Below are 23,738 nucleotides of genomic sequence, written 5' to 3' on the forward strand. Positions count from 1 at the left end.
TATATCTGAACTGCTAATAACTGTGACAAAACTTACAGCACATTTACTAATATTAATGCATTCTAGGGTGTCATTTTTAAGATGCATAAAAGAAAAATTAATATATACAAATGAAGTGATGTAGACAGATAACTTTTTTTTTTTGTTTTGAAGATACGTTCACCTTCATCAGACAAAAAAGATGAGATGTATTCTTGGATCAGTTTCAAATTTATGCTCATGGGAACCGATGTTGAAAGGACCTCCTTCTGTAGAGGTTATACAATATGCATATGCAGAAACAGCACTAAAAATAAGTTTATTAAACAGCCTCTAAAATGGCATTTTGGGTCCTGCCTGAACGCTGTTGTTCACTGGCACTGTCGGAGATTGTACCGTTCATGTGAGAAAAAGTATCGGATTATTTGACATTGAGCTTTCAATCAATGTATTCCTGCCCCACTTGACCTCTGTATGGTTGGGAGAGCTTCCACATGGATGAGACTTTTCAACAAACACCCAACGATTGAAACTGTGATATACATGACTGACAGTAAAATGTCTGATATGCAGACCGATGGACGCAGAGGGCTTGGCAGTAATCTTTGTCATTAGAAACTGAAAACATCATTATGTAGCTTGGTAATTTATGTCGTTAGTAGATTGATAAGTGGCAGCCTACTGCTTTGGAAGCATCACTGAACAACACAAAGAATTGGATCCAATTACACATTTCACCATTGGCAAGATGCTAATATATAAAACAAGTAAAAACAACTGCATCCTTACATGAATAAACAAATGGTTTTTCAGTCTTGATTTGTAATGGATTAGGCTTCCAGACCAAATTTGAATCTGGTTTATTAAAATGGCAGCATTTTCTCACCTGCATGTAGTTCAATGACTTCAAACATATTTTGAAGAATGTCCACACAGTTTGGTTGACTATTGACTTTAACTGTATGGACATGAGGGTGAGTAAATGATGACAGAATTTAGGTGATCTATCCCTTTAAGCAAAACCACAATGAAAATCTGTAGCTGCTCCATCTGGTGTTGTAGAAGGGAACATTCAGGCTCCAGTTTGCAATGTTGTACAGATTAAATAGGAACAGCATTTGATACTACCCTGAAATCCTCAAGAATATTATTACTTCAACCATGCTGAATACTATGTTTATACACTATTGAAGCTCTCCATTGAAAATATTTGCTCTCTGCACTCAGTAAATTGATACTATACATAAATGGCCTTGGTTTTAAGGCCACTAATGGGGGTTGGGTGAAATAATTAAATATTTATCACAGTTTTCTCAATAATGAAATACATCACAGACTCAGAAACTACTCAAAAAGACATGCAAAAGATCCTTCTACTTAATTTCCAGCACAACCATTCACATTTCAAGGATTGTGTTTTATTTGGACAAATGCGTACACGGCACTGAAACAAATACATAAAAAAATTTTTTTTAAAAAAATTATGTAACAGCAGTTGCTCTGGAGCTGTGACCAAAAATGCAGATATAATGTGCAGAAAACAATTTCCAAAAAATGCAACTGAAATTTAAATCAACACTTAAACAAACAATTTTGTGAATATTTGCTAGATGTCTGTTGTGTGTGTGTGCTGGAAAAAAATACTGTGTACATTGTCCTGGCAGTGTAAATCGGAGAAAAAACTAATTGGATCGGAATGATCCACATAGCACCAAAACATTCTTGTAGCTAATCATCAAAAGGTGATGTATCCGCTCATGATGCTCAAATACAGGTGTATCCACTTGTGATGCTCAAACAGGGGCGTGTATGCACTCATGATGCACAAATAGGGGGCGTATCCTCTCATGGTGCTCAAATAGTGGGCCTGTATGCACTCATGATGCTCAAATAGGGGCGTATCCACTTATGATGCTCAAAATAGGGGCGTATCCGCTCATGGTGTTCAAACAGGGGGCGTATCTGCTCATGATGTTCAAATAGGGGGCGTATCCTCTCATGATGCTCAAATAGGGGGCGTATCCTCTCATGATGCTCAGATAGGGGTGTGTATGTGCTCATGATGCTCAAATAGTGGGCCTGTATGCATTCATGATGCTCAAAATAGATTTAGAAAATAGAAAATAAATTTTATATATCTAAATTACGACATATGCTCTCAATGACAAATGCGGAACAGTTGGTTCATGCATTCATGACCTCAAGACTAGATTATTGTAACGCTCTACTGGGTGGTTGTTCTGCTCGGCTTTTAAACAAACTACAGTTGGTTCAAAATGCGGCAGCTAGAGTTCTTACTAGAACCAGAAAGTATGACCATATTAGCCCAGTTCTGTCAACATTACATTGGCTCCCTATTAAACATCGTATAGATTTTAAAATCTTGCTACTTACTTATAAAGCTCTAAATGGTTTAGCTCCCCAGTACCTAAGTGAGCTCTTAATGCATTATAGTCCTTCACGTTTATTGCGATCTCAGAATTTAGGCCAGTTGATAATACCCAGAATATCAAAATCAACTGAAGGCGGCAGATCATTTTCCTATTTAGCACCTAAACTCTGGAACAATCTTCCTAGCATTGTTCGGGAAGCAGACACACTCTGTCAGTTTAAATCTAGACTAAAAACACATCTCTTTGCTCTTGCATACACATAACACATTATCAATACATTAACATTTTTCAAATCCGTTAAAGGATTGTTACGCTGCAATAATTAGGTCGGCCGGAACCGAGAACATTTCCTATAACACTAGATATACCTGTACATCAGAACAAGAATGGCATCTACGCTAATATCTGTCTCTCTGCTTATCCTGAGGTTTGCCGGGTGCTGGATCCAGGCCGTATCCAGGTCAGATGGAGAACCTGCGTCTGGACCTGACTACAACGTAGCCCAGGATCCCCGTATCCGCTTACATATATTTATATATAATCGATTTTTAATCTCTATAATAAAAATGTACAATTCAGAATTTGGTCTCCATATACATTTACATATATATATATATCTTCCAAGGGTTTTTTTTCCCTCCTAGGACTTTTTCCCCAGTGCTAGCACGCTGGGTTTTTCTCCTAGGGGGTTTTTTCCACCCCTGGAAGTCAGCCGACATTGGCTTAATGTAGCACCATCTTGTATATGTTACATATTACCACGCTTGTTTGTACAGTTTTAACCACTTCCCTTTTTTTCTGTGCTTCTAATATGTAAAGCTGCTTTGAAACAATTACCAATTGTAAAAGCGCTATATAAATAAATTTGACTTGACTTGACTTGACTCAAAATAGGGGCGTATCCGCTCATGGTGTTCAAACAGGGGGCGTATCTGCTCATGATGTTCAAATAGGGGGCGTATCCTCTCATGATGCTCAAATAGGGGCGTGTATGTGCTCATGGTGCTCAGATAGGGGTGTGTATGTGCTCATGGTGCTCAAATAGTGGGCCTGTATGCATTCATGATGCTCAAATAGGGGCATATCCGCTCATGGTGTTCAAACAGGGGGCGTATCTGCTCATGATGTTCAAATAGGGGGCGTATCCTCTCATGATGCTCAAATAGGGGGCGTATCCACTCATGATGCTCAAATAGGGGTGTGTATCCACTCATGATGCTCAAATAGGGCGTGTATCTGCTCATGATGCTCAAATAGGGGGCGTATCCACTCATGATGCTCAAATAGGGGCGTGTATATGCTCATGATGCTCAAATAGGAGGCGTATCTACTCATGATGGTCAAATAGGGGCGTGTATGCGATCATGGTGCTCAAATAGGGGAATATGCGCTCATGATGCTCAAATAGGGGCGTATCAGCTTATGATGCTCAAATAGGGGGTGTATACGCTCATGATGCTCAAATCAAATAGGGGTTATATCAATTCATGTTGCTCAAATAGTGGGTGTATATGTGCTCATTATGCTCAAATGGGCCGTATATGTTCATTATGCTCAAATAAGGGATGTAAATGCTCATGATGCTCAAATAGGGGCATATCCGCTCATGGTGTTCAAACGGGGCGTATCTGCTCATGATGTTCAAATAGGGGGCGTATCCTCTCATGATGCTCAAATAGGGGTGCGTATGTGCTCATGGTGCTCAGATAGGGGTGTGTATGTGCTCATGGTGCTCAAATAGTGGGCCTGTATGCATTCATGATGCTCAAATAGGGGCATATCCGCTCATGGTGTTCAAATAGGGGGCGTATCCGCTCATGATGCTCAAATAGGGGTGTGTATCCACTCATGATGCTCAAATAGGGCGTGTATCTGCTCATGATGCTCAAATAGGGGCGTGTATATGCTCATGATGCTCAAATAGGGGCGTGTATATGCTCATGATGCTCAAATAGGAGGCGTATCTACTCATGATGGTCAAATAGGGGCGTGTATGCGATCATGGTGCTCAAATAGGGGAATATGCGCTCATGATGCTCAAATAGGGGCGTATCAGCTTATGATGCTCAAATAGGGGGTGTATACGCTCATGATGCTCAAATATGGGACATAAACACTCATGACGCTCAAATCAAATAGGGGTTATATCAATTCATGTTGCTCAAATAGTGGGTGTATATGCGCTCATTATGCTCAAATGGGCCGTATATGTTCATTATGCTCAAATAAGGGATGTAAATGCTCATGATGCTCAAATTGGGGTGTATCCACTCATGATGCTCAAATAGGGTGCGCATCCATTCAGGATGGTCAAATAATGGCTGTATATGGTCATGATGCTCAAATAGAGGAAGTAAATGCTCATGATGCTCAAATAGGGGTTGTGTCCATTCATGATGGGGGAGGAGAAAGAGGGAGCAAGCAGGACATATGTAGAAAGACTTTAGAAAGAGAGATGGCGGAGATATTACCCAAGAGTAAAGGACAGAGGAATATAATCTGAAAAAGAAGGGTTTCGATCAGGCAAGAGCTAGGACCCATGTTAATATTGGAAACGTTTTCCAGTGCTGGCGAGACGTTAGAGAGTGGGAAATGCTGAGGTTGCTTTGTTTCTACTCGATACGGGAGTAACATTGGTTTTTGCTGTTTCACAGAACCAAGATATGCTGTTGTTGAATCTCGGCTGATACTTGTGAACACGAACAGTTGCCTGTGTTCCATAGCGTGCTTGTTATTTTGGGGGTGAAGCAATAAAGGGAGGTTTCTTCACCAGCTTCTTTGCAGTATAAAAATTTTTTGTATTGACAGCTTGGGAATGTTCACGTTCGTCTGAACAGATGCATTAACGGCCGTTCATTGTAATTAAAATGTTTATCGCACCAAACATCTGAATTGGTGTGAACAGGCCTTAATCCTACTGTTTGACGGATTCCATTGTCAGGTACATCTAAATCTTACACAATGTGCTTGGAACTGAATCCTGAAGGTTGGTCACTGTGACCACTTGCGGACAGCGATTTTCTATATGAGCCAGTAGATGTAGATACGTGATTGTTTAAATCTCCTCCCACATGAAAGGCAATGGTACGGCTTCTCTCCATTGTGGACTCTTTTATGTTTTGTCAGGTTTCTTCTTTCTTTTCTTCTTTCTTCATTCTTCATTCTTTTGTGCCGCTTCAAGTCTCTTGTTCTTATGAAGGAATTTCCACACTCAGAGCCTTTTCAGGTGCTTTTTCAGCAGTGACTCCAAAACAATGTTTTACCACAGTCATCACAGCCAAATAGAGTGAAACTGCAGGTGAAATTTGAGAATTTGCGCCTGTGTGAAACCTTTACCACAAAGATGGCATGAGAAAGGCCTCTCAACCTGTGTGAATTCTTATGTGATGCTTCAGAAGTCTTCGTTGAGTGAAGCTTCTCTCACATTGAGGGCATGTGAACGGCTTCTCTCCAGTGTGAATTCTTATGTGACCATCAAGATGTCCTTTAGTTTGGAAAGTCTTTTCACACTGAGGGCAATTGTAAAGACTCTCTCTAGTGTGACTTTTCATGTGAACATTAAGACTTCCTTTACGTGTGAAACACTTTCCACATTGAGGACATGCAAACGGCCTCTCACCAGTGTGAATTCCTATGTGTTCCTTAAGGTGTCCTTTATATATGAAACTCTTTCCACACTGGGGGCATGTGTAAAGCCTCTCTTTGGTGTGACTTCTAATGTGAATATTAAGGTTTCCTTTCCGTGCGAAACTCTTTCCACATTGAGGGCATGTAAAAGGCCTCTCACCATTGTGACTTCGTAAGTGGTCCTTAAGGTGTCCATTACACGTGTAAGTCTTTCCACACTGTGGGCACATAAAAGGCCTATCTTGGGTGTGAATTTTAATGTGAACGTTAAGGTTTCCTTTACTCGTGAAACCCTTTCCACACTGAGGGCATGTGAATGGCCTCTCACCAGTGTGAGTTATTATATGAGCCCCAAGGTGACCTTTTTGTGTGAAGGTCTTCTCACACCGAGAACATTTGTAAGGCCTCTCACCAGTGTGGACTCTTATGTGATATTTCAGGTGTCCTTTTCGGGAGAAAGTCTTTCCACAATGGTGGCATGTGAAAGAATTTGTGGCTTCTTGATTGAAACCCCCATCTGTTTGTAAAGAAATAGTGATTTCTCCATATTTGAAATTGGGTGATTCCTGATTCTCCGTTTCATTCTGTGTCTGATTTTCCTCATTCGATTCCATCAGTTCTAAAATAAACATAGTAGCATATTAATAATCAATTCAATAAGGACAAATGCTAAATTAAAGACAAAGTTTATTAAAAAATAAACAAAAGCCACGTTTCCACTGAAATTACCTGGAACAATTTGTCCCATGCATACTTTTTTCCCTCAGACCTGCTGCCATCTGCATTTCCATTGCGTTCTAAAGTACCACGAAGATTAGTCCAGTGACGTAGGACTGTGTGCAACTTTCCTGTTCCTGCTGGATTTAGTCCTCCACATATAAGCTTAAAATCTGAACCTCGTCGTTGGTCCATCGGTTGTATTTTTAAACTCCAGTGCTGATTCAAATAGCAAACATCTCTTACTGCACGCACCGCAACAAACTTTTAAAAATGGTGGTTTAAATGAAATGCTGCGTGAACTCAACCAATCAGCATGTTCAGCAGGTTCCTGAACTTTGAAGAAGTACTACCTTGTGAGCAGGGACGTTCTGAGGGAGAAATTTTTATGCGGATCTTAGACCCAGGTGCCTGCAGTCGAAACACACTGAGTACCACCCAAAAGTCCCTAGTTTCTGGAGAAAGGTCCTGGGGTGAAAACGCAGCTAAATACACAAATTCAACAGATGCAGTTCAAGTCTTTATGTTATTCTACGGTTCTAAAGTTGTATAACTAAAGCCAGCAAATCTGGTAAACTGTCAGAAACTTTGTTACTTTAATGCAGTGGTCTCAAACTAATTTCCTGGAGGGCCAGGAATTGTGCTCTACACAGTTTTGCTCCAACCCTAATCAAACACACCTGTTCCAGCTTATCAAGGTCTTTAGGATTACTAGAAACTTCCAAGCAGGTGTGAGGTTGGAACTGATTGGAGCTAAACTGTGCAGAGCAGTGGCCCTCCAGAAATTGTGCCTTAATGGTTTCTCAGTAGTGATTACCAAGCAATTATAAATTGACACCAACCTCTTTGTTCTTCCACATCTTCATCATTCATTCTGCATGATTCAGCATCACTGATGTCTCCACTCTCTTCGACAAATTCCATCTTTACAACAGTGTTACGTAGAATGTGTTGTTACAGCACACTTGATTCTTGCTGGCTTGAACCAAATTGGCCCCTTTGATGGGAATGCTTCCAACAATTATTGGTGAACTGCTGTGGGAGTGGCTTCACTCCATATTGTGTTGTATGATTTGCTGTGTGGCATGGAGGACTACAGGACCAAACCTGTAAAAATAAATAACCAAATCCTTTTTTTATTCCGCCACCTGTTAACATGCAGCCAAATGACATTGTTACTTATGGCACTTAGTATGCTGTGTACCCCCCTCATGAATCACTAAAGGATGTACCGTACCCTTACCTTACCAACGCCTTCAATCCTTCCTAATTTCTCCCAGATCTGCTGCAATACCTGTGGGTGGATTTTCCCTACCTGAGGAAGTTATCTGTGTTTATGAGGCCTAGCATTGTGTTATTCAGAGGGAGCGCAGATGTTACTGTCTTCACACTTGCATCTCCTTGGTCCACGTCTGCAGGTAGCATCCTTGCCAGCTTGTATGTCATAGTAATTGTGGCAAGCAGGGCAGGGCTGAGAGCAGTGGGAATGGAGCGAATTCGGTGGCGCGAGTGTTAATGAGCATTACCTGTGCTCCACACCGGTCTCGAGTTCCACGAAGGAGCTCCGGAAGGATAAAAGGAGGACTGATGACAGTGGAAGACAAGAGAGGACCATGCTTGATCTTTATGTTGTGGTTTTGTTTTAGTACATGTGGCCGTCGTCCATGAGGAGCTTCCACTTTACTTTCATTTTGTTGTTTATGTTATTTTGTGATTAAAATTATGTTGAATGTTCGCCGGTTCCCACCTCAATCTTCCTGGGTTTCGGCACCACTTTTACAAGGTTTAGGTTCAAGGAAGAAGGATATGGGACCCTGGTCCTCTCGTTATCACTCCTCCTTTAATACTTCTGAAGGTCCTTCGTGGGATTTGAGACCGAAATTCTAAGCTTAAGTCAATGGATCGAAAAGTGTAGTGCGACTGCCCCTTTATTCTGATTTCACAACACTAGCTGGGCCAGCTCAATGTAGATTTGCTAAAAGAACCATTTGGCATGATGGTAGAAAATCGACCAATGGCATGAAATCCAAGCACTTGTGCTTCTCATCATTCAGAGGTCTAAGAGCAGTTGGTAATATGTAAATCTGGAAGTATGTTACTCCCATTTTCAAATTTGCATTTGGTGCAGTCGCACCCAAGTTTCCTGCATCAGCAATAGGGAAATAAAATTTCTGTGGCGGTGGGGGGAAATGGTCAGAAGAGAAAGTGTTTGTCAAAATTGAACTTGACCATATTACATCATGAATACCGAAATAAATTTTAAAAAGGGCATTATATTAAAATGTGTTGTTAACAGTTGAGCTCAAAAGTTTATATGCCCCTTGCAGAATCTGCAAAAATGTTAATCATTTTAACAAAATAAGAAGAATCATGAAAATTGCATTATATATTTTTTAGTACTGTCCTGAGTAAACTATTTCACATAAGAGTTGTTTACATAAAGTCCACAAGACAAAAAAAATAGCTGAATTTATAAACATGACCCCGTTCAAAAGATTACATACCCTTGATTCTTAATACTGTGTGGTTTTTACCTGGATGATCCACAACTGTTTTTTTTTTTTTGTTTTAAGATGATTGTTCATGAGTCTCTTGTTTGTCCTGAACAGTTAAACTGAGCTCTGTTCTTCAGAAAAATCCTCCAGATCCTGCAGATTCTTTAGTTTTCCAGCATCTTCTGCATATTTGAACCCTTTCCAACAGCGACTGTATAATTCTGAGATCCATCTTTTCACACTGAGGACAATTGAGGGACTCAAACACTTTTAACTATTAACAGCTATTAAAAAAGGTTCAAACATTCACTGATGCTCCAGAAAAAAAACACAGCGCATTAATAGTCAGGGATGTAAACTTTTTGAAATGGATGAACAGAATAAATTGTACTTTTTTTTGTCTTCTGGGAAACATGTAAGTAGATACTTTAGTAGGGCAGAACTAAATGAAAAAATATGTTCTTTAAACAAAATAAAAAAACAAAATCAACTTCTTATTCAAAAGTTTTCACCCCTGACTCTTAATGCATCATGTTTCCTTCTGGAGCATCAGTGAATGTTTGCAGCTTTTGTAATAGTTGTGTTTGAGTCCCTCAGTTGTCCTCAGTGTGAAAACACAGATCTCAAAATCATACAGTCACTGCTGTAAAGGGTTCAAATATGCAAAAGATGCTTGAAAACTGATGAATCTGCAGGACCTGGAGGATTTTTCTGAATAACAGAGCTCAGTTTAACTGCTCAGGACAAACGAGACTGATGAACAACCATCACAAAAACATAAAAACAGTCGTGGATCATCTAGGTAAAAACCACACAGTATTAAAAATCAAGGGTATGTAACTTTTGAATGGGGTCATTTCTATAAATTCTGCAATTTTTTTCTCTTGTGGACTTTATGTAAACAACTGTTATGTGAAATAGTTTATTCAGGACAGTACTAAATAAAAAATTACATGCAATGTTCATGATCCTTATTATTTTGTTAAAATGATTAACATTTTTACAGATTCTGCAAGGGGTATGTAAACTTTTGAGCTCAACTGTATGTGGGTTTAATTGTGGGTTTAATGTAATTTTTCACTTGTACTTGTAGAACATTAAGGCCATGTTTCAACCTAGTATTAAGATGCTTTTAGGTGATCTGGTTACAAGTGGTCAGCGCTAAATACAAATGGAAAGTGATCTAAAAAGTATTGTGATTGGATCACTGAAACCATCTACAGAGGAAGGCAAAAATGCATGTGACCACTTCAGATTTTTGTAGTGGAAACTTTATCCGTCCTGAACACATCCCAAACCACAGTAAAGCACCGCCTTCTTGCTGCCCACTCACTCTAGCATGAAAGAGTACAAAGATGTTTACATGGGTTGTAACCAGTGCCCAAGGAAGTCGACCGGAATTTGAAGTCGGCCGCGTGCCACCATCTTGTAGCAGAACTTCACTTGCGTTAGCATCCCATTGACTCCCATTCATTTTGGCGTCACTTTGACAGCGAATAACTTTACATCTGAGGCGTTTAAAGACTCCATTTGTCCATTATTTATTTCTAAATATACACGACAATGTATAAAGGGCTCCATTACCTTCTATGTTACATTATGGCCCCGTAGAAACAGTTTTTGTAAAAATAGGCTAACAATTGCGTCATAACCACTCGACTCTCTGTCGCACAGTAGAGAAATTACCGTACAGACAGGAGGAGAAGCTCGCAGGCAATAGTATGCATTAACTTAATATGGCGTACTGGCGTTACATTTTAAAATACTATACAAAATAATTAATCAGAATACTTACTCCTGCTCACTCACGCCAAAGAACTCCCCGCTCAAGCTCGCCGTCTCTGCAAGATTAACGATGGCAGTTTTCACGCACAGTTACTAGAAGATTTACATCTGTCAGACAGGTTGCTGACGTCATCAAGCTTAGTGTGAGACTGCGCGTCAGAAACGGAAGTGCTAAAAATCGCTAAAAATGGGCTTCACTTGACTCAATTGAGTTCCAATGGGGTCGCTGTGTCCATTTCTTTTACTGTCTATGGTTGTAACATGTTGCGAAAGATTTCTTGTAACTGTGCATGCGTCAAACGGCTGTGTATGCGTTCGAGTCAAATTCAAGGGTTAGTTCACCCAAAAATGAAAATTCTGTCATTTATTACTCACGCTCATGCTGTTCCACACCCGTAAGATCTTCGTTAATCTTCAGAACACAAATTAAGATATTTTTGTTGAAATCCGATGGCCTGCATAGCCAGCAATGACATTTCCTCTCTCAAGATCCATTAATGTACTAAAAACATATTTAAATCAGTTCATGTGAGTACAGTGGTTCAGTATTAATATTATAAAGAGATGAGAATATTTTTGGTGCGGCAAAAAACGAAATAACGACTTATATAGTGATGGCCGATTTCAAAACACTGCTTCAGGAAGCTTCGGAGCGTTATGAATCAGTGTATCGAATCATGATTCGAATCGCATGTCAAACTGTCAAATGGCTGAAATCACGTGACTTTGGCGCTCTGAACCGCTGATTCGACACTCTGATTCATAACGCTCCGAAGCTTCCTGAAGCAGTGTTTTGAAATCGGCCATCACTTTATAAATCGTTATTTTGTTTTTTGGCCCCCCAAAAATATTCATCAGATTTCAACTAAAATATCTTAATTTGTGTTCTGAAGATTAACAAAGGTCTTACGGGTGTGGAACAGCATGAGGGTAAGTAATAAATTACATTATTTTAATTTTTGGGTGAACTAACCCTTTAACACCAGGTGGAAACAAGCCATAAAAAGGTTAAAAGTAGTCCATACAACTTGTGCACCACACCATGCAAAATCAACGGCATGAAACAAAATAATAATCTCCATTAAACCAATAGAGCCAACCAAGTTGTAGTACTGCAAGATGGTGGCACCCTTGCTACAAATTCATACTGTTTCTTAAATTAACGAGATGACTCGCATGGACTACGTTCATAGTATTATCTTTTTTAACAGCCTGCGTTTAAGAATTGCCATTCTAAGGAAAATGCGCTGTGAGAACATTTAAAGACATGTAGAATAAACTCACAACATTAAAAACTTTTAGAAAATGCAGCGAAATTATCAATACAAAGTAGCTATCTCTGTCCCTTATGTACGAATGTGCTTTACTATATTATCAAAGTTTAAAAAGCGATTTAAAAAAGGAACAACTATAAGCACTGCACATAGAACAATACAATATTACTTACACATTTATTATACATTACTAACGCAAAACAGCTTCAATAATAGTGCCATGATACTGGAGCACAATTGTAAAAAATAAATAAATAAACCACGTTTAAACGTTTTCTATCGATTTATTAACATGAAAACAATACAAAACACTCACCTCGCTTTCTTCCTCAGACTGATGAGCCAACCGTCCGCGGAGCATCCGTAGTGACGTCACAGCACGATCGGACCAAAAAGCAAAATTAAAGTCGCGCTTTCACTCATCTTATAATATAGCCAAAATCATAATTATCTACAATCTACAACGACAAAGTCACCAAAAGGAGTATGTTTTGGATAAAAAACAAATATTTAACTATTATGGACCATGACCTACTACTATGAAAATAGTAATTTATAGTAAACACTAGTGTTTTTGAACCATACTATAATAGTGTTTACAACACTTTGTTAATGAATGCTACAGCATACTGTAGTATTAACTATAGTAAACTGACAAACTGCAATAGTAGTATACTTTAGTTTTTACGACAGTAAACTGTTTGTAGAAAAAGTAGTACAGTATAGGGTAAAGTAATTTGTTTATATTACTAATTACCACAGCAACTAGAATTACCACAACAAAAATAAATCAATTACTATTGTATGGTTTAAAATTATTATTTTTTCATGTGGAAAAAACACATACTAGTCTACAAATGCATTTTTTCGACAAATTACTGACCAGTATATATATATATATATATATATATATATATATATATATATATATATATATATATATATATATATATATATATATATATATATTCAACAAGAATAAAAAAAAAATACTCTCATAAGAGACTCTGCATTCGACGAACGACTTCTAACCGTAAGTACTGTAGTAATTACGAACTTTAAATATTGACCTAAATCAGTCAAACATTAAGCCCATTTAAATGCCAGCAGTAACGGCCAATTATCGATATAATTTATTTTAGTGCGAACATAAATGACAATGAATACACATTAGGTGTTATTCAACCGACACATTATTTGATGGAAACGCGATATATCATTTACGGTAATAAGTGTGTCACCAGTCTGACGCTCAGTGTTGCCAAGTCCCGCGGAATTCAGCTACTTTGAGCTCGTCTACTGCCCTAGGAGGAAGGGGGATTTGTTATAGCAACCCTGGCAACCCATTCCGGCATGTTTTTATTTACTACTACAAAGTCGCCGAAATAATGTACGCCTTTTGACAAAGTACGAGCTTCGCCAAGAGTCCATTATGCTGTACTTAAAAACATCCATGCTAACTGTGTGCAGACGCTGTTTCACAGATAAATTATTATGGAGAAGAGGACTGTCTACTACACAAAGTATTTTCTTGTTATTTCTGCTGTACAATCATGTTACACATGTCGTTCTGCACACTGATAGCAAATATTGTGATTAATGACTGGTTCTGTCTTTGTCTTCGAGTAAAAACATCATTAAAACGAGTTACATTTACCAGCTTGGTACACAGTATTTAATGCTGTTATTTTTTTACCCAGAATCTCACAATGATGCTTTTCCTCAGATCTATCAAGGACAAACCTTTCCCATCAAAACATTTTGTCACATTTCCCTCATGCAAAGAAGAATGCTGTATTTCTTTCACAATTTGTTTACTGTCCGTAAGTATTGTTTTTCTTTCTTTTTTTTCTTTCTTCTTTGTTTTACAAAAATTTCTCAGTGAAAGTGAATTTTTGTAACATTTTGACCTGATAGAGCTGCATTCACAAGAGGGCTGTTTGGAGGAGGCCGTGGCAGTGTTCACCAGCAGACCCTGAAGGACATTGCAGAAAATATCAGAGAACGCAAGTTCAGAAGGATCGTGGTGATGGCCGGAGCCGGCATCAGCACTCCCAGTGGAATCCCAGACTTCAGGTAAACACTGTTGTCCTCTAATGCACCTGTGAGACAGTGGCGAGGCCAGAAATCTTCAAGTGGGTGGATCTCTATTTTTTGTCTAATTATATATATATATATATATATATATATATATATATATACAGTTGCAAGAAAAAGTATGTGAACCACTTGCAGAATCTGTGAAAATGTTAATAATTTTAACAAAATAAAGGAGATAATACAAAATGCATGTTATTTTTTATTTAGTACTGTCCTGAGTAAGATATTTTACATAAAAGATGTTTACATATAATCCACAAGACAAAATGACCCCATTCATAAGTATGTGAACCATTGATTCTCAATCCTGTGTGTGGTCACCTGATGATCCACGACTGTTTTTGTGTTTTGTGATGGTTGTTCATGAGTCTCTTGTTTGTTCTGAACAGTTAATCTGAGCTCTGTTCTTCAGAAAAATCCTCCAGCTCCTGCAGATTCATCAGTTTTCCAGCATCTTTTGCATATTTGAACCCTTTGGGTTCAAACATTCACTGATGCTCCAGAAGGAAATATGATGTATTAATAGACAGAGGTTAAAACATTTGGAATTTGATGATCAAGGTAAATTGTATTTATTTTTTCTTCCGGGAAACATGCAAGTATCTTCTGTTGCTTCCGAAGGGCAGTACTAAATGAAAAAATATATATATTTAAACAAAATAAGAAAAATTTGGACATCTCATCCTGTTCAAATGTTTTAACCTCCGACTCTTAATTTATCATATTTCCTTCTGGAGCATCGGTGAATGTTTGAACCTTTTTTAATAGTTGTGTTTGAGTCCCTCAGTTGTCCTCAGTGTGAAAACGCAGATCTCAAATTATACAGTCACTGCTGGAAAGGGTTCAAATATACAAAAAATGCTGGAAAACTGATGAATCTGCAGGATCTGGAGGATTTTTCTGAAGAACAGAGCTCAGTTTAACTGCTCAGGACAAACAAGAGACTCATGAACAACCATCACAAAACATAAAAACAGTCGTGGATCATCAGGTAACCACACACAGGATTGAGAATCAGTGGTTCACAAACTTTTGGAAAGGGTCATTTGAATAAATTCAGCTATTTATTTTCTTGTGGACTATATATAAACATCTTTTATGTAAAATATCTTACTCAGGACAGTACTAAACAAAAAATAACATGCATTTTGTATGATCTCTCTTATTTTGTTAAAATTTTGCACTTTTTCACAGATTCTGCAAGTGGTTCACACTTTTTCTTGCAACTAACTAACTATATATATATATATATATATATATATATATATATATATATATATATATATATATATATATATATATATATATAAGATAATGTATGTTATTATAGGTTCTGACAAAATGATAATTGCTGCAGTCTATTTAAAAATATAAAATTTGTAAAATATGTTTGAATGAATGATTCAAGGATTCACTCATAAAGACTTTTATTGTGTAATTACTGGACGAATAAGCGTTTTTGAACGAATCTCTTGAATAAATGATTAAATTAAATTTAATAAAAAATGTAACAGTCACTTGTCGCCACCAACTGAGTGACAATATAACTGATACAATCTTTATTCGAAGCGTTACTTTCAAAAAGATTTAGGCGTGCTCAGTGTTACTGTAGACATCAGTTTATATCTGAAATATAAACTTTTATCAAAGTATATTGTTCTATATTATACCCAATAATTCGAATGTTTGTTAGACAGATATAATGTTGAAAAGATTTTTTGTGATTTTATTGATTTATATTTTGATTAACCCTAAACAAGAAACATTTAGATTAAATATAAATTATAATAAAAACAAACTGCTGAATATTTAACTGGAATGATTCACTAGAATGAATCAGACTTTCCAAAGCTACATATGAGAGACGGGACCGTTTAGATGAACCGATTCGCTAGAATGAATCTGATTTTTCACAGCTGGGGAATAGTAGCTTTTTACTGGAAAAGCTTGTGTTGAAAGCAGGGCTCTTCAAAGCTATTTAGTGTTTGGAGAGTTATTTCCAGACCAAAGTAGTGCCGCCCTGGCCCTTCTGTAGCCTCGCCACTGCTGTGAGACTTTCCTCCAATCTGATTTCTCCCACAGATCACCTGGCAGCGGTCTTTATGACAACCTTCAACAGTACAATCTACCCTACGCCGAGGCCATATTTGAAATAAATTACTTCCATCACAATCCAAACCCCTTTTTCGCTCTCGCCAAAGAACTTTATCCTGGTAATTACCGACCCAATCTGACACACTACTTCATTCGCCTGCTTCACGATAAGGGGCAGCTGCTCAGGATGTACACGCAAAACATTGACGGACTGGAACGAAGTGAGTCCGCTATCCACATGCACATGCTGGGCGTCTGTGTAAATCATTTATAAATGTCATTTACCTTTCATGGATTTCAGTGGCTGGCATTCCTCCAGAAATGCTGGTGGAGGCGCACGGAACATTTGCCACGGCCACGTGCACGGTTTGCCGGAGGGATTACCAGGGAGAGGAACTCCGGGTAATTATGGCAGCAAATGATTTCTGAAGGATCATGTGACACTGAAGACTGGAGTAATGATGCTGAGAATTCAGCTTTGATCACAGGAATAAATTACTTTTTATTATATATTCACATGGAAAACAGTTATTTTAAATTGAAATACTCCAGAATATTATTGTGTTTAATGTATTTTTAATAAATGCAGCCTTGGTGAGCAGAAGACTTTCAAAAAACAAAATAATCTTACATCGCACACACAAAGAGAAGCCCGTTGATGACTAACTGTGATGTTGGCTTGACAAAGCCTTGTCTGAAAGTTTGAACTAACTTTAAAAAGCTTTAATCGAAGATTTTACTCAAATGTTCTAGCACGTTGCTAACATTTCAGCTAGTTGCTAGCAGATTTGTTAACACATTACATTTTTAGCATGTTTGTTAGCCTGTTTCTAGCATGATTAGCACATTGTTAGCATGTTTTAGCATAAATTAAAACATTACTAGCATGTTTTAAAATGTTAGCATGATTTATCACAATGCTAGCATGTTTCTAGCATGATTTAACACATTGCTAGCATGTTTTAGCATTAATTAAAACATTACTAGCATGTTTTAAAATGCTAGCATGTTTCCAGCATGATTTAACACATTGCTGTTTAAGCATGTTGCTAGCATTATTTAACACATTACTACCATGTTTCTAACATGTTTTATCATTTTGCTAGCATGTTTCTAGCGTGATTTAACACATTGTTAACATGTTTTACAAGTTGATAGCATGATTTATCAAATTACTACCATGTTTTAGCATTTTGTTGCTAACCTGATTTAGCATGATTAGCAAATTGTTAGCATGTTTTAAAATGTTAGCATTTTTTAACACATTGCTAGCATGTTTTTAGCATGATTTAACAAATTAATGTCATTTTTCTATAATGATTTACCTCATTGCTAACATGTTTTATCATTTTGCTAGCATGTTTATAGCATGATTTAACACATTGCTACCATGTTTTAGCAAGTTGATAACATTTTAACGGATTGTTACATTAACAATGTGTTAAAATATGCCATTAACTTGTTAAAGCATTAGCACATTGCTAACACGTTTTAGCAAGTTTGCATTTTGATGTTTAGCATTTTGACATGTTACGTTAAGATTATGTTAAAAAAATGCCATCAGCTTGTTAAAATGTTAGCATGTTTGCTAACATGTTTTAGTATTTTGTTAGCATGATTTAACAAATTGCTATCATGTTACTGTCATAGTTTAGCTCATTGATCATGTTTTATCATGTTGCTAACATGATGTAGCATTATTAGCACATTGCTAGCATGTTTTAGCATAATTTAGCACATTGCTATCATGTTTTAACACGTTAGCATGATTTATAGCATGAATTAGCACATTGCTGTTTTAGCATGTTGGTAGTATAATTTAACATGTTGCTAGTATTTTAGCACATTAATGGAACATTTTAACATGTTTTACAAGTTGATAGCATGATTTAGCAAAACATGTTCCTATCATGATTTAGCTCATGTTTTAGCATTTTGTTAACCTGACTTAACAAATTACTACCATGTTCCTATCATGATTTAGCTCATTGCTCATGTTTTAGCATTTTGCTAACATGATTTAGCATGATTTGCACATTGCTAGGATGTTTTAACATGTTAGCATGATTTAGCATGTTTGCTAGTTTGTTTTCTAGTTGCAAGCATTAACACATTTCTACCATGTTTCTAACATGTTTTATCATTTTGCTAACATGTTTCTAGCATGATTTAATACATTGCTACCATGTTTTAGCAAAAGCTGATAACATTTTAACACATTGTGGTTATGTGTTAGAACATGCCATCAACTTGTTAAAATGTTAGCATGTTTCTAACATGTTTTAGCATGTTGCTAGCATGATTTGTTACTATGTTTCTATCATAGTTTAGCTCATTGATCATGTTTTAACATGTTGTTAACGGGATTTAGCATGATTAGCACATTGCTAGCATGTTTTAGCATAAGCTATCGTGTTTTAACATTAGCATGATTTAGCACATTGCTAGCATGTTTCTAGCATGAATTAGCACATTGCTGTTTTAGCATGTTTGCTAGCATTATTTAACACATTGCTACCATGTTTCTTACATGATTTAAATTATTGCTCGTGTTTTAACATGTTTTGCTAACATGATTTAACATGTTGGTAGCATGATTTAACACATTGCTAACATATTTTAACATGTTGGTAGCAGCACATTGCAAGCATATTGATATCTGCATGTAGATATGTAGGTTAAATACTTCTTTAATATTTCACTGTGATTTGATCGTGGATCTTTGATTATGGTATGGCTGTGAATGAGTGAAGCTCATGCAGTGTTTGTCTCCCAACAGAATGATATCATGGAAGGAAAAATACCCAAATGCCCGACTTGTAAAGGAATCGTCAAGCCTGACATCGTGTTCTTTGGTGAGGAGCTTCCTCAGCAGTTCTTCAGCTACCTCACAGACTTCCCTGTAGCAGACTTACTCATTGTCATGGGAACATCTCTAGAGGTGAGGAAAAGCTGCTGCGTTGTGAAGATCTGTGCTCACTGAACAGTGTCAGACAAGACCATATTCTACATTTAAACTCTCCGTATTTCATGTGTCTGCGGGCCGTGTCCGGTTCGCATGGAAGCCCGTTTCCGCCACATAAGAAAAAATCATGTTCTGCTAAATCATAATTATGACATAAAAGTTGAAATCATTACATGCCAGTTTTGACTTTTTATCCCATAATCATGAGTCAATCAGTTTTTAAAAGGATAATTCACCGAAAAATGGAAATTCTTTCATCATTTTACAGAATTTTAATTTTTAAGTCATGATTTCAATTTTTTTTATCTCATAATTATGACTTTTCATCTCATAATTGACTTGATATGTCATAATTTTGAGATTTTAAGTCCTAATTTTGTCTTGGGTCATAATTTTCACCTTTTAGGTAATAAGAGTAAGAGTAATAAGAATTTTCATCTCTTAATTGACTTAGTATGTCCTGATTTCTATTTAAGTAACAACTGACTTAGTATGTCATAATTTTGATTTTTTTTAAGTCATAATTTTGATTTTTAATCTTATTTTTACGTTTTGTCATAATTTTGTCTTAAGTCATAAATTTGATTTTAAATTCATAATTTAAACTTTTCATATCATAATTGACATAGTATGTCATAATTTTCACTTTTCATTTTATAATTATGGCTTTTTAAGTCATAATTTTGTCTTGGGTCATAATTTTAATTTTGACTTTTTAAGTCATAATTTTGATTTTTCATCTCACAGTTGACTTAGTATGTCATAATTTCTATTTGAAATCACAATAGACTCAGTATGTCATGATTTAGATTTTTTTTAAGTCATAATTTTCATTTTTAATCTCATCATTTTTACTTTTTAAGTCATAATTTTGTCTTGGGTCATAATTTTCACTTTTTAAATCACAATTTTGTCTTGGGTCCTAATTTTCACTTTTTAAGTCATAATTTTGACTTTTCATCTCACAATTGACTTAGTATGTCAAAATTCATAATTTTAATTTTTTAAAATTATAATTTAGACTTTTTAAGTCATAATTTTCATCTCATAATTTACACCATAATTTTCACTTTTCATTTTAAATTTTGACTTTTTAAGTCATAATTTTGTTTTAAGTCAAAATTTTGTCTTTTTAAGTCATAATCTTGACTTTTCATCTCATAATTATGACCCAGTATGTCATAATCTCATAATTTACCTAGTATATCATAATTTCGATTTATGTCATTATTTCGACTTTTTTTTTTTTTAATTGTAATTTTAGCTCTTTAATCTCACAATTTTGACTTTTTAATCTAATAATTTCAATTTAGTATGTCACAATTTTGACCTTTTATGTCATAATTATGTTTTAGGAGAGCATGTTTTTTTTTCCTCCTTATGTGGCAGAAATGGGCTTCCGTAGGTTTGCCTGTATTTACGTAGTCTTTGGGTAGTTAACAGTATTGCAACCACTAATCAACAGCAAATTTGAGTATCGTTGAATTGTGTCTGCGCACCGTGCGCAGCAAACCTCTGCCAATCATGTCACTTTAACCCATTTCTATGGACAAAACGCTTCTGGAAAAAAGCAGAGGACGCAGACTGAGTTGCTGCAGGAAAAGTTGTCCTAAACGTGAGGATCTTTTACATTAAGCACTTCAAACAAATGCATATAGTTTAAAGCTTTGACAGAAAGGCCCGTGTGTGCTGTTTAATGCATTCGACATGTTTTTATGGTCGTATCCTTATCTATATATTCTAACCCTTTTTTACACAATGCATAGCATAAATAAATTCACTATATTTGTTCCACGTCTAGCAGTATACCATTCACAGACCATTTTCAGAAATAGTCATTGTTTTATGGAGCCTCATGACCAGCAGATGTCACTGTTGAGTCTTCTGGTTACTGGTTTTTCACAGGCCTGTGTATTTGAATCGTCAGGTGGAGCCGTTCGCCAGCCTGGCCGGTGCCGTGCGTGGTTCTGTGTCACGGCTCCTGATAAATCGAGACCTTGTGGGGCCGTTCGCCTGGGGGTCCCAACGTCACAATGACGTGGCTGAGCTGGGTGACGTAGTTAGTGGGGTAAAAAAGCTGGTGGAGCTTCTTGGCTGGAAGCAGGAATTAGAAGCCCTGATGAATGCTGGCGGAGACGAGGTGAGTTATAATCAATCATACAGTAGATGCATGCAAATTAGTCTGCTGTACTCATGAAATTTTGTATTCTATAAGAGTTATGGAGAAATACATTTTTTATGCTCCTCTTGCAGCAGCATCTATCATTTTTCATATATCTCATTTGCCAGAATGTTCTTCATGACCTTTATTTTAAAGACTAGTCCAGTTGACAAAACAGCTTGAAGCTTAACTTTAACTGTTTCTTTCTTTGTTAGGAAACAGTCATACATTTTTAATCTCGCTTCAAAGCCCCCAAAACTTGAGACATTTAAAGTTTTTTCTGTCCTTCTCTACAGGCTTCAGTTAACAAGGAGTGAACAACCCAATTTCATCTTGACATGAGATCTGGAGACCCAAAATGGGATTGATTGTTGGTTACCCCCCGTCGGCCCAATCATTAAGCTCTTTCTCAGTAGTGAGCATGCACAAGTGGGAGTGAGCTTCCTTTGTTGATAAGGTGTACTAATTAAACTGTAAATGCGCGAATGTTTCATAAATCTGCATGATACTGTATGTGTATCTGACATTCAGCATCTGGCTCATCATTGTGTATCAGACCTTGAGGAATAAAGGTGAATTGCACTTATTGAGTCAATTATTGTTGCGCAAAAAAGAAAAAGATTCATATAAATACTTACACTATTACATACCTTGGGTCATTATTTACCAAAAATTAGGAAACAGACATTCTTTTTAAATTTTACTATTTTTTCATATTGTTTATAATGATTTGATTGAGGAAATCTAAGAAAGTTGATATCTAACTTTAGGAGAGTATTGAATGATGTCCTGGGTCGATAAAGACCCGAAATATGTGTTTAAGGGTTAAGTACATACTGTGCTCTACAATGTAAAAATTCACAAGCACTCTTTAAAGGGGTCATGAATTGAGAAAACAAACTTTTCCTTGAGCTTTTGATATATAAGAGGTCATACTATAAGATTATCTTGTAAGTTTCTGAAAACTTGTTAGTCCAATAAAAGCTTTTATTGACACCAGGTCCAGTAAATAACTGATCCTGGAATGTGCCTGTCTATGCCATAGACAGGTGAAACTCCGCCTCCACAGAAGAAATCAACGCCTACTTCATCATTGCAACATTAGCCCCGCCCACTGGTGTGTTAGTGAGATGAAGAGCGAGTCAGGACTAAAATAACATTACCTTTCAAAGGATCCTAATGCAGGAATATGGTTATTTATTTTCAACAATGTGAATGTCTCAGTTGAGCATTATTTATGTGTATTCGGTTCATTTCACTGTGAATTCTTTGATAAATCAGTCACTTTTCAGCGCAGGCTTTGCAAACAGACTTTTACAGTATGGACTCGACAGTAATGCAACAACATGTCAGTAACTGTGTTCATTCTAATGCCTGATCTGATATTAATGATTCATGTACAGTCAGATGATCTTTGTCAGTAAATCAAACCAGTGACTAAACGCTCAACTTCACCTTGTTTCTCTTAGTAGGATGAAAGTAATCTGTTATTTAAACAGTGATTCAATTATATATAGAAAGTGATCAAAGAACGCTCCCCTTACAATCACTGGAGCTGTCAATCAAACAGCGCTAGTTTATCAGTGACTGAGTTCTGGACTCGTGCCAAAACTCCCGTTTTATTCAACGGATATCTTATTTACATCATGTTTGCACTGTTAGTTATGATAAAAGCTTTTGTTAGTGTGCAGAAATTGAGTTGCAATGACGAGATCACTGCTTTCATGAGCTCAACAACATGTCTGTGATCGGCTACAATGTTCATCACTGCAACCTTTCATGCCACAATCTAGATATAATGCCATAGATTTAAGTGTAATGCTATAATCAACACTTTACATGATTAGTTAACCTTGAGATCTGTAATAGGAAAATATCTTGCTAAAAGTTTTCGAGAGAGTAATACTTAGCTATTTCATATGCAAAGATGTCAGCCAATCACAGCAGTGGGCGCTTACACTGAAGTCACAGCAGACACGCCCCTTAAAAGTGAGCGTTCAAATCAGAGGGCTAAAATCAGGGTAGGAAAAATGCCCTGTATTTCTAAATTATGACATTTTTTGATGTAAAAGTGCACTACAGGAAACATTATAAAATTAAAAAAAAAAAAAAATGACCCCTTTAAAATAATGAATACAATAATGTAGC

General features: G+C 36.7%; 2 protein-coding genes across 9 annotated transcripts; one reads left to right on the forward strand and one right to left on the reverse strand.

Annotated features, from left to right (window-relative positions):
• Nucleotides 1-2,576: 2,576 nt before the first annotated feature.
• Nucleotides 2,577-12,648, reverse strand: LOC137030104 (gastrula zinc finger protein XlCGF28.1-like). Of its 4 annotated transcripts, XM_067400206.1 has the most exons (4): nt 12,587-12,648; nt 11,007-11,052; nt 7,559-7,823; nt 2,577-6,618 (listed from the first exon to the last, which is right to left on the reverse strand). In XM_067400206.1, exons 3-4 carry the CDS (start codon nt 7,638-7,640, stop codon nt 5,735-5,737), a joined length of 966 nt encoding a protein of 321 aa, XP_067256307.1. In that variant the 5' UTR covers nt 7,641-7,823; nt 11,007-11,052; nt 12,587-12,648; the 3' UTR covers nt 2,577-5,734. The 4 variants fall into 4 exon arrangements, with proteins under 4 accessions (XP_067256307.1, XP_067256309.1, XP_067256308.1 ...); XM_067400208.1 differs by lacking the exons at nt 11,007-11,052; nt 12,587-12,648 and adding an exon at nt 6,729-7,087 and having other exon boundaries at nt 7,559-9,046; XM_067400207.1 differs by lacking the exons at nt 11,007-11,052; nt 12,587-12,648 and adding an exon at nt 6,729-7,171 and having other exon boundaries at nt 7,559-9,046.
• A 989-nt stretch (nt 12,649-13,637) lies between these two features.
• Nucleotides 13,638-22,140, forward strand: sirt3 (sirtuin 3). Of its 5 annotated transcripts, none has more exons than XM_067400200.1 (8): nt 13,638-13,793; nt 13,997-14,093; nt 14,188-14,346; nt 16,453-16,685; nt 16,766-16,866; nt 19,244-19,405; nt 21,357-21,569; nt 21,887-22,140. In XM_067400200.1, exons 1-8 carry the CDS (start codon nt 13,703-13,705, stop codon nt 21,905-21,907), a joined length of 1,077 nt encoding a protein of 358 aa, XP_067256301.1. In that variant the 5' UTR covers nt 13,638-13,702; the 3' UTR covers nt 21,908-22,140. The 5 variants fall into 5 exon arrangements, with proteins under 5 accessions (XP_067256301.1, XP_067256302.1, XP_067256305.1 ...); XM_067400201.1 differs by lacking the exon at nt 21,887-22,140 and adding an exon at nt 21,001-21,044 and having other exon boundaries at nt 21,357-21,496; XM_067400204.1 differs by lacking the exon at nt 21,887-22,140 and adding an exon at nt 21,004-21,044 and having other exon boundaries at nt 21,357-21,496.
• Nucleotides 22,141-23,738: the final 1,598 nt, after the last annotated feature.

Source organism: Chanodichthys erythropterus, chromosome 11 (assembly GCF_024489055.1).
Source record: "Chanodichthys erythropterus isolate Z2021 chromosome 11, ASM2448905v1, whole genome shotgun sequence".
NCBI classification, from domain to species: Eukaryota; Metazoa; Chordata; class Actinopteri; order Cypriniformes; family Xenocyprididae; genus Chanodichthys; species Chanodichthys erythropterus.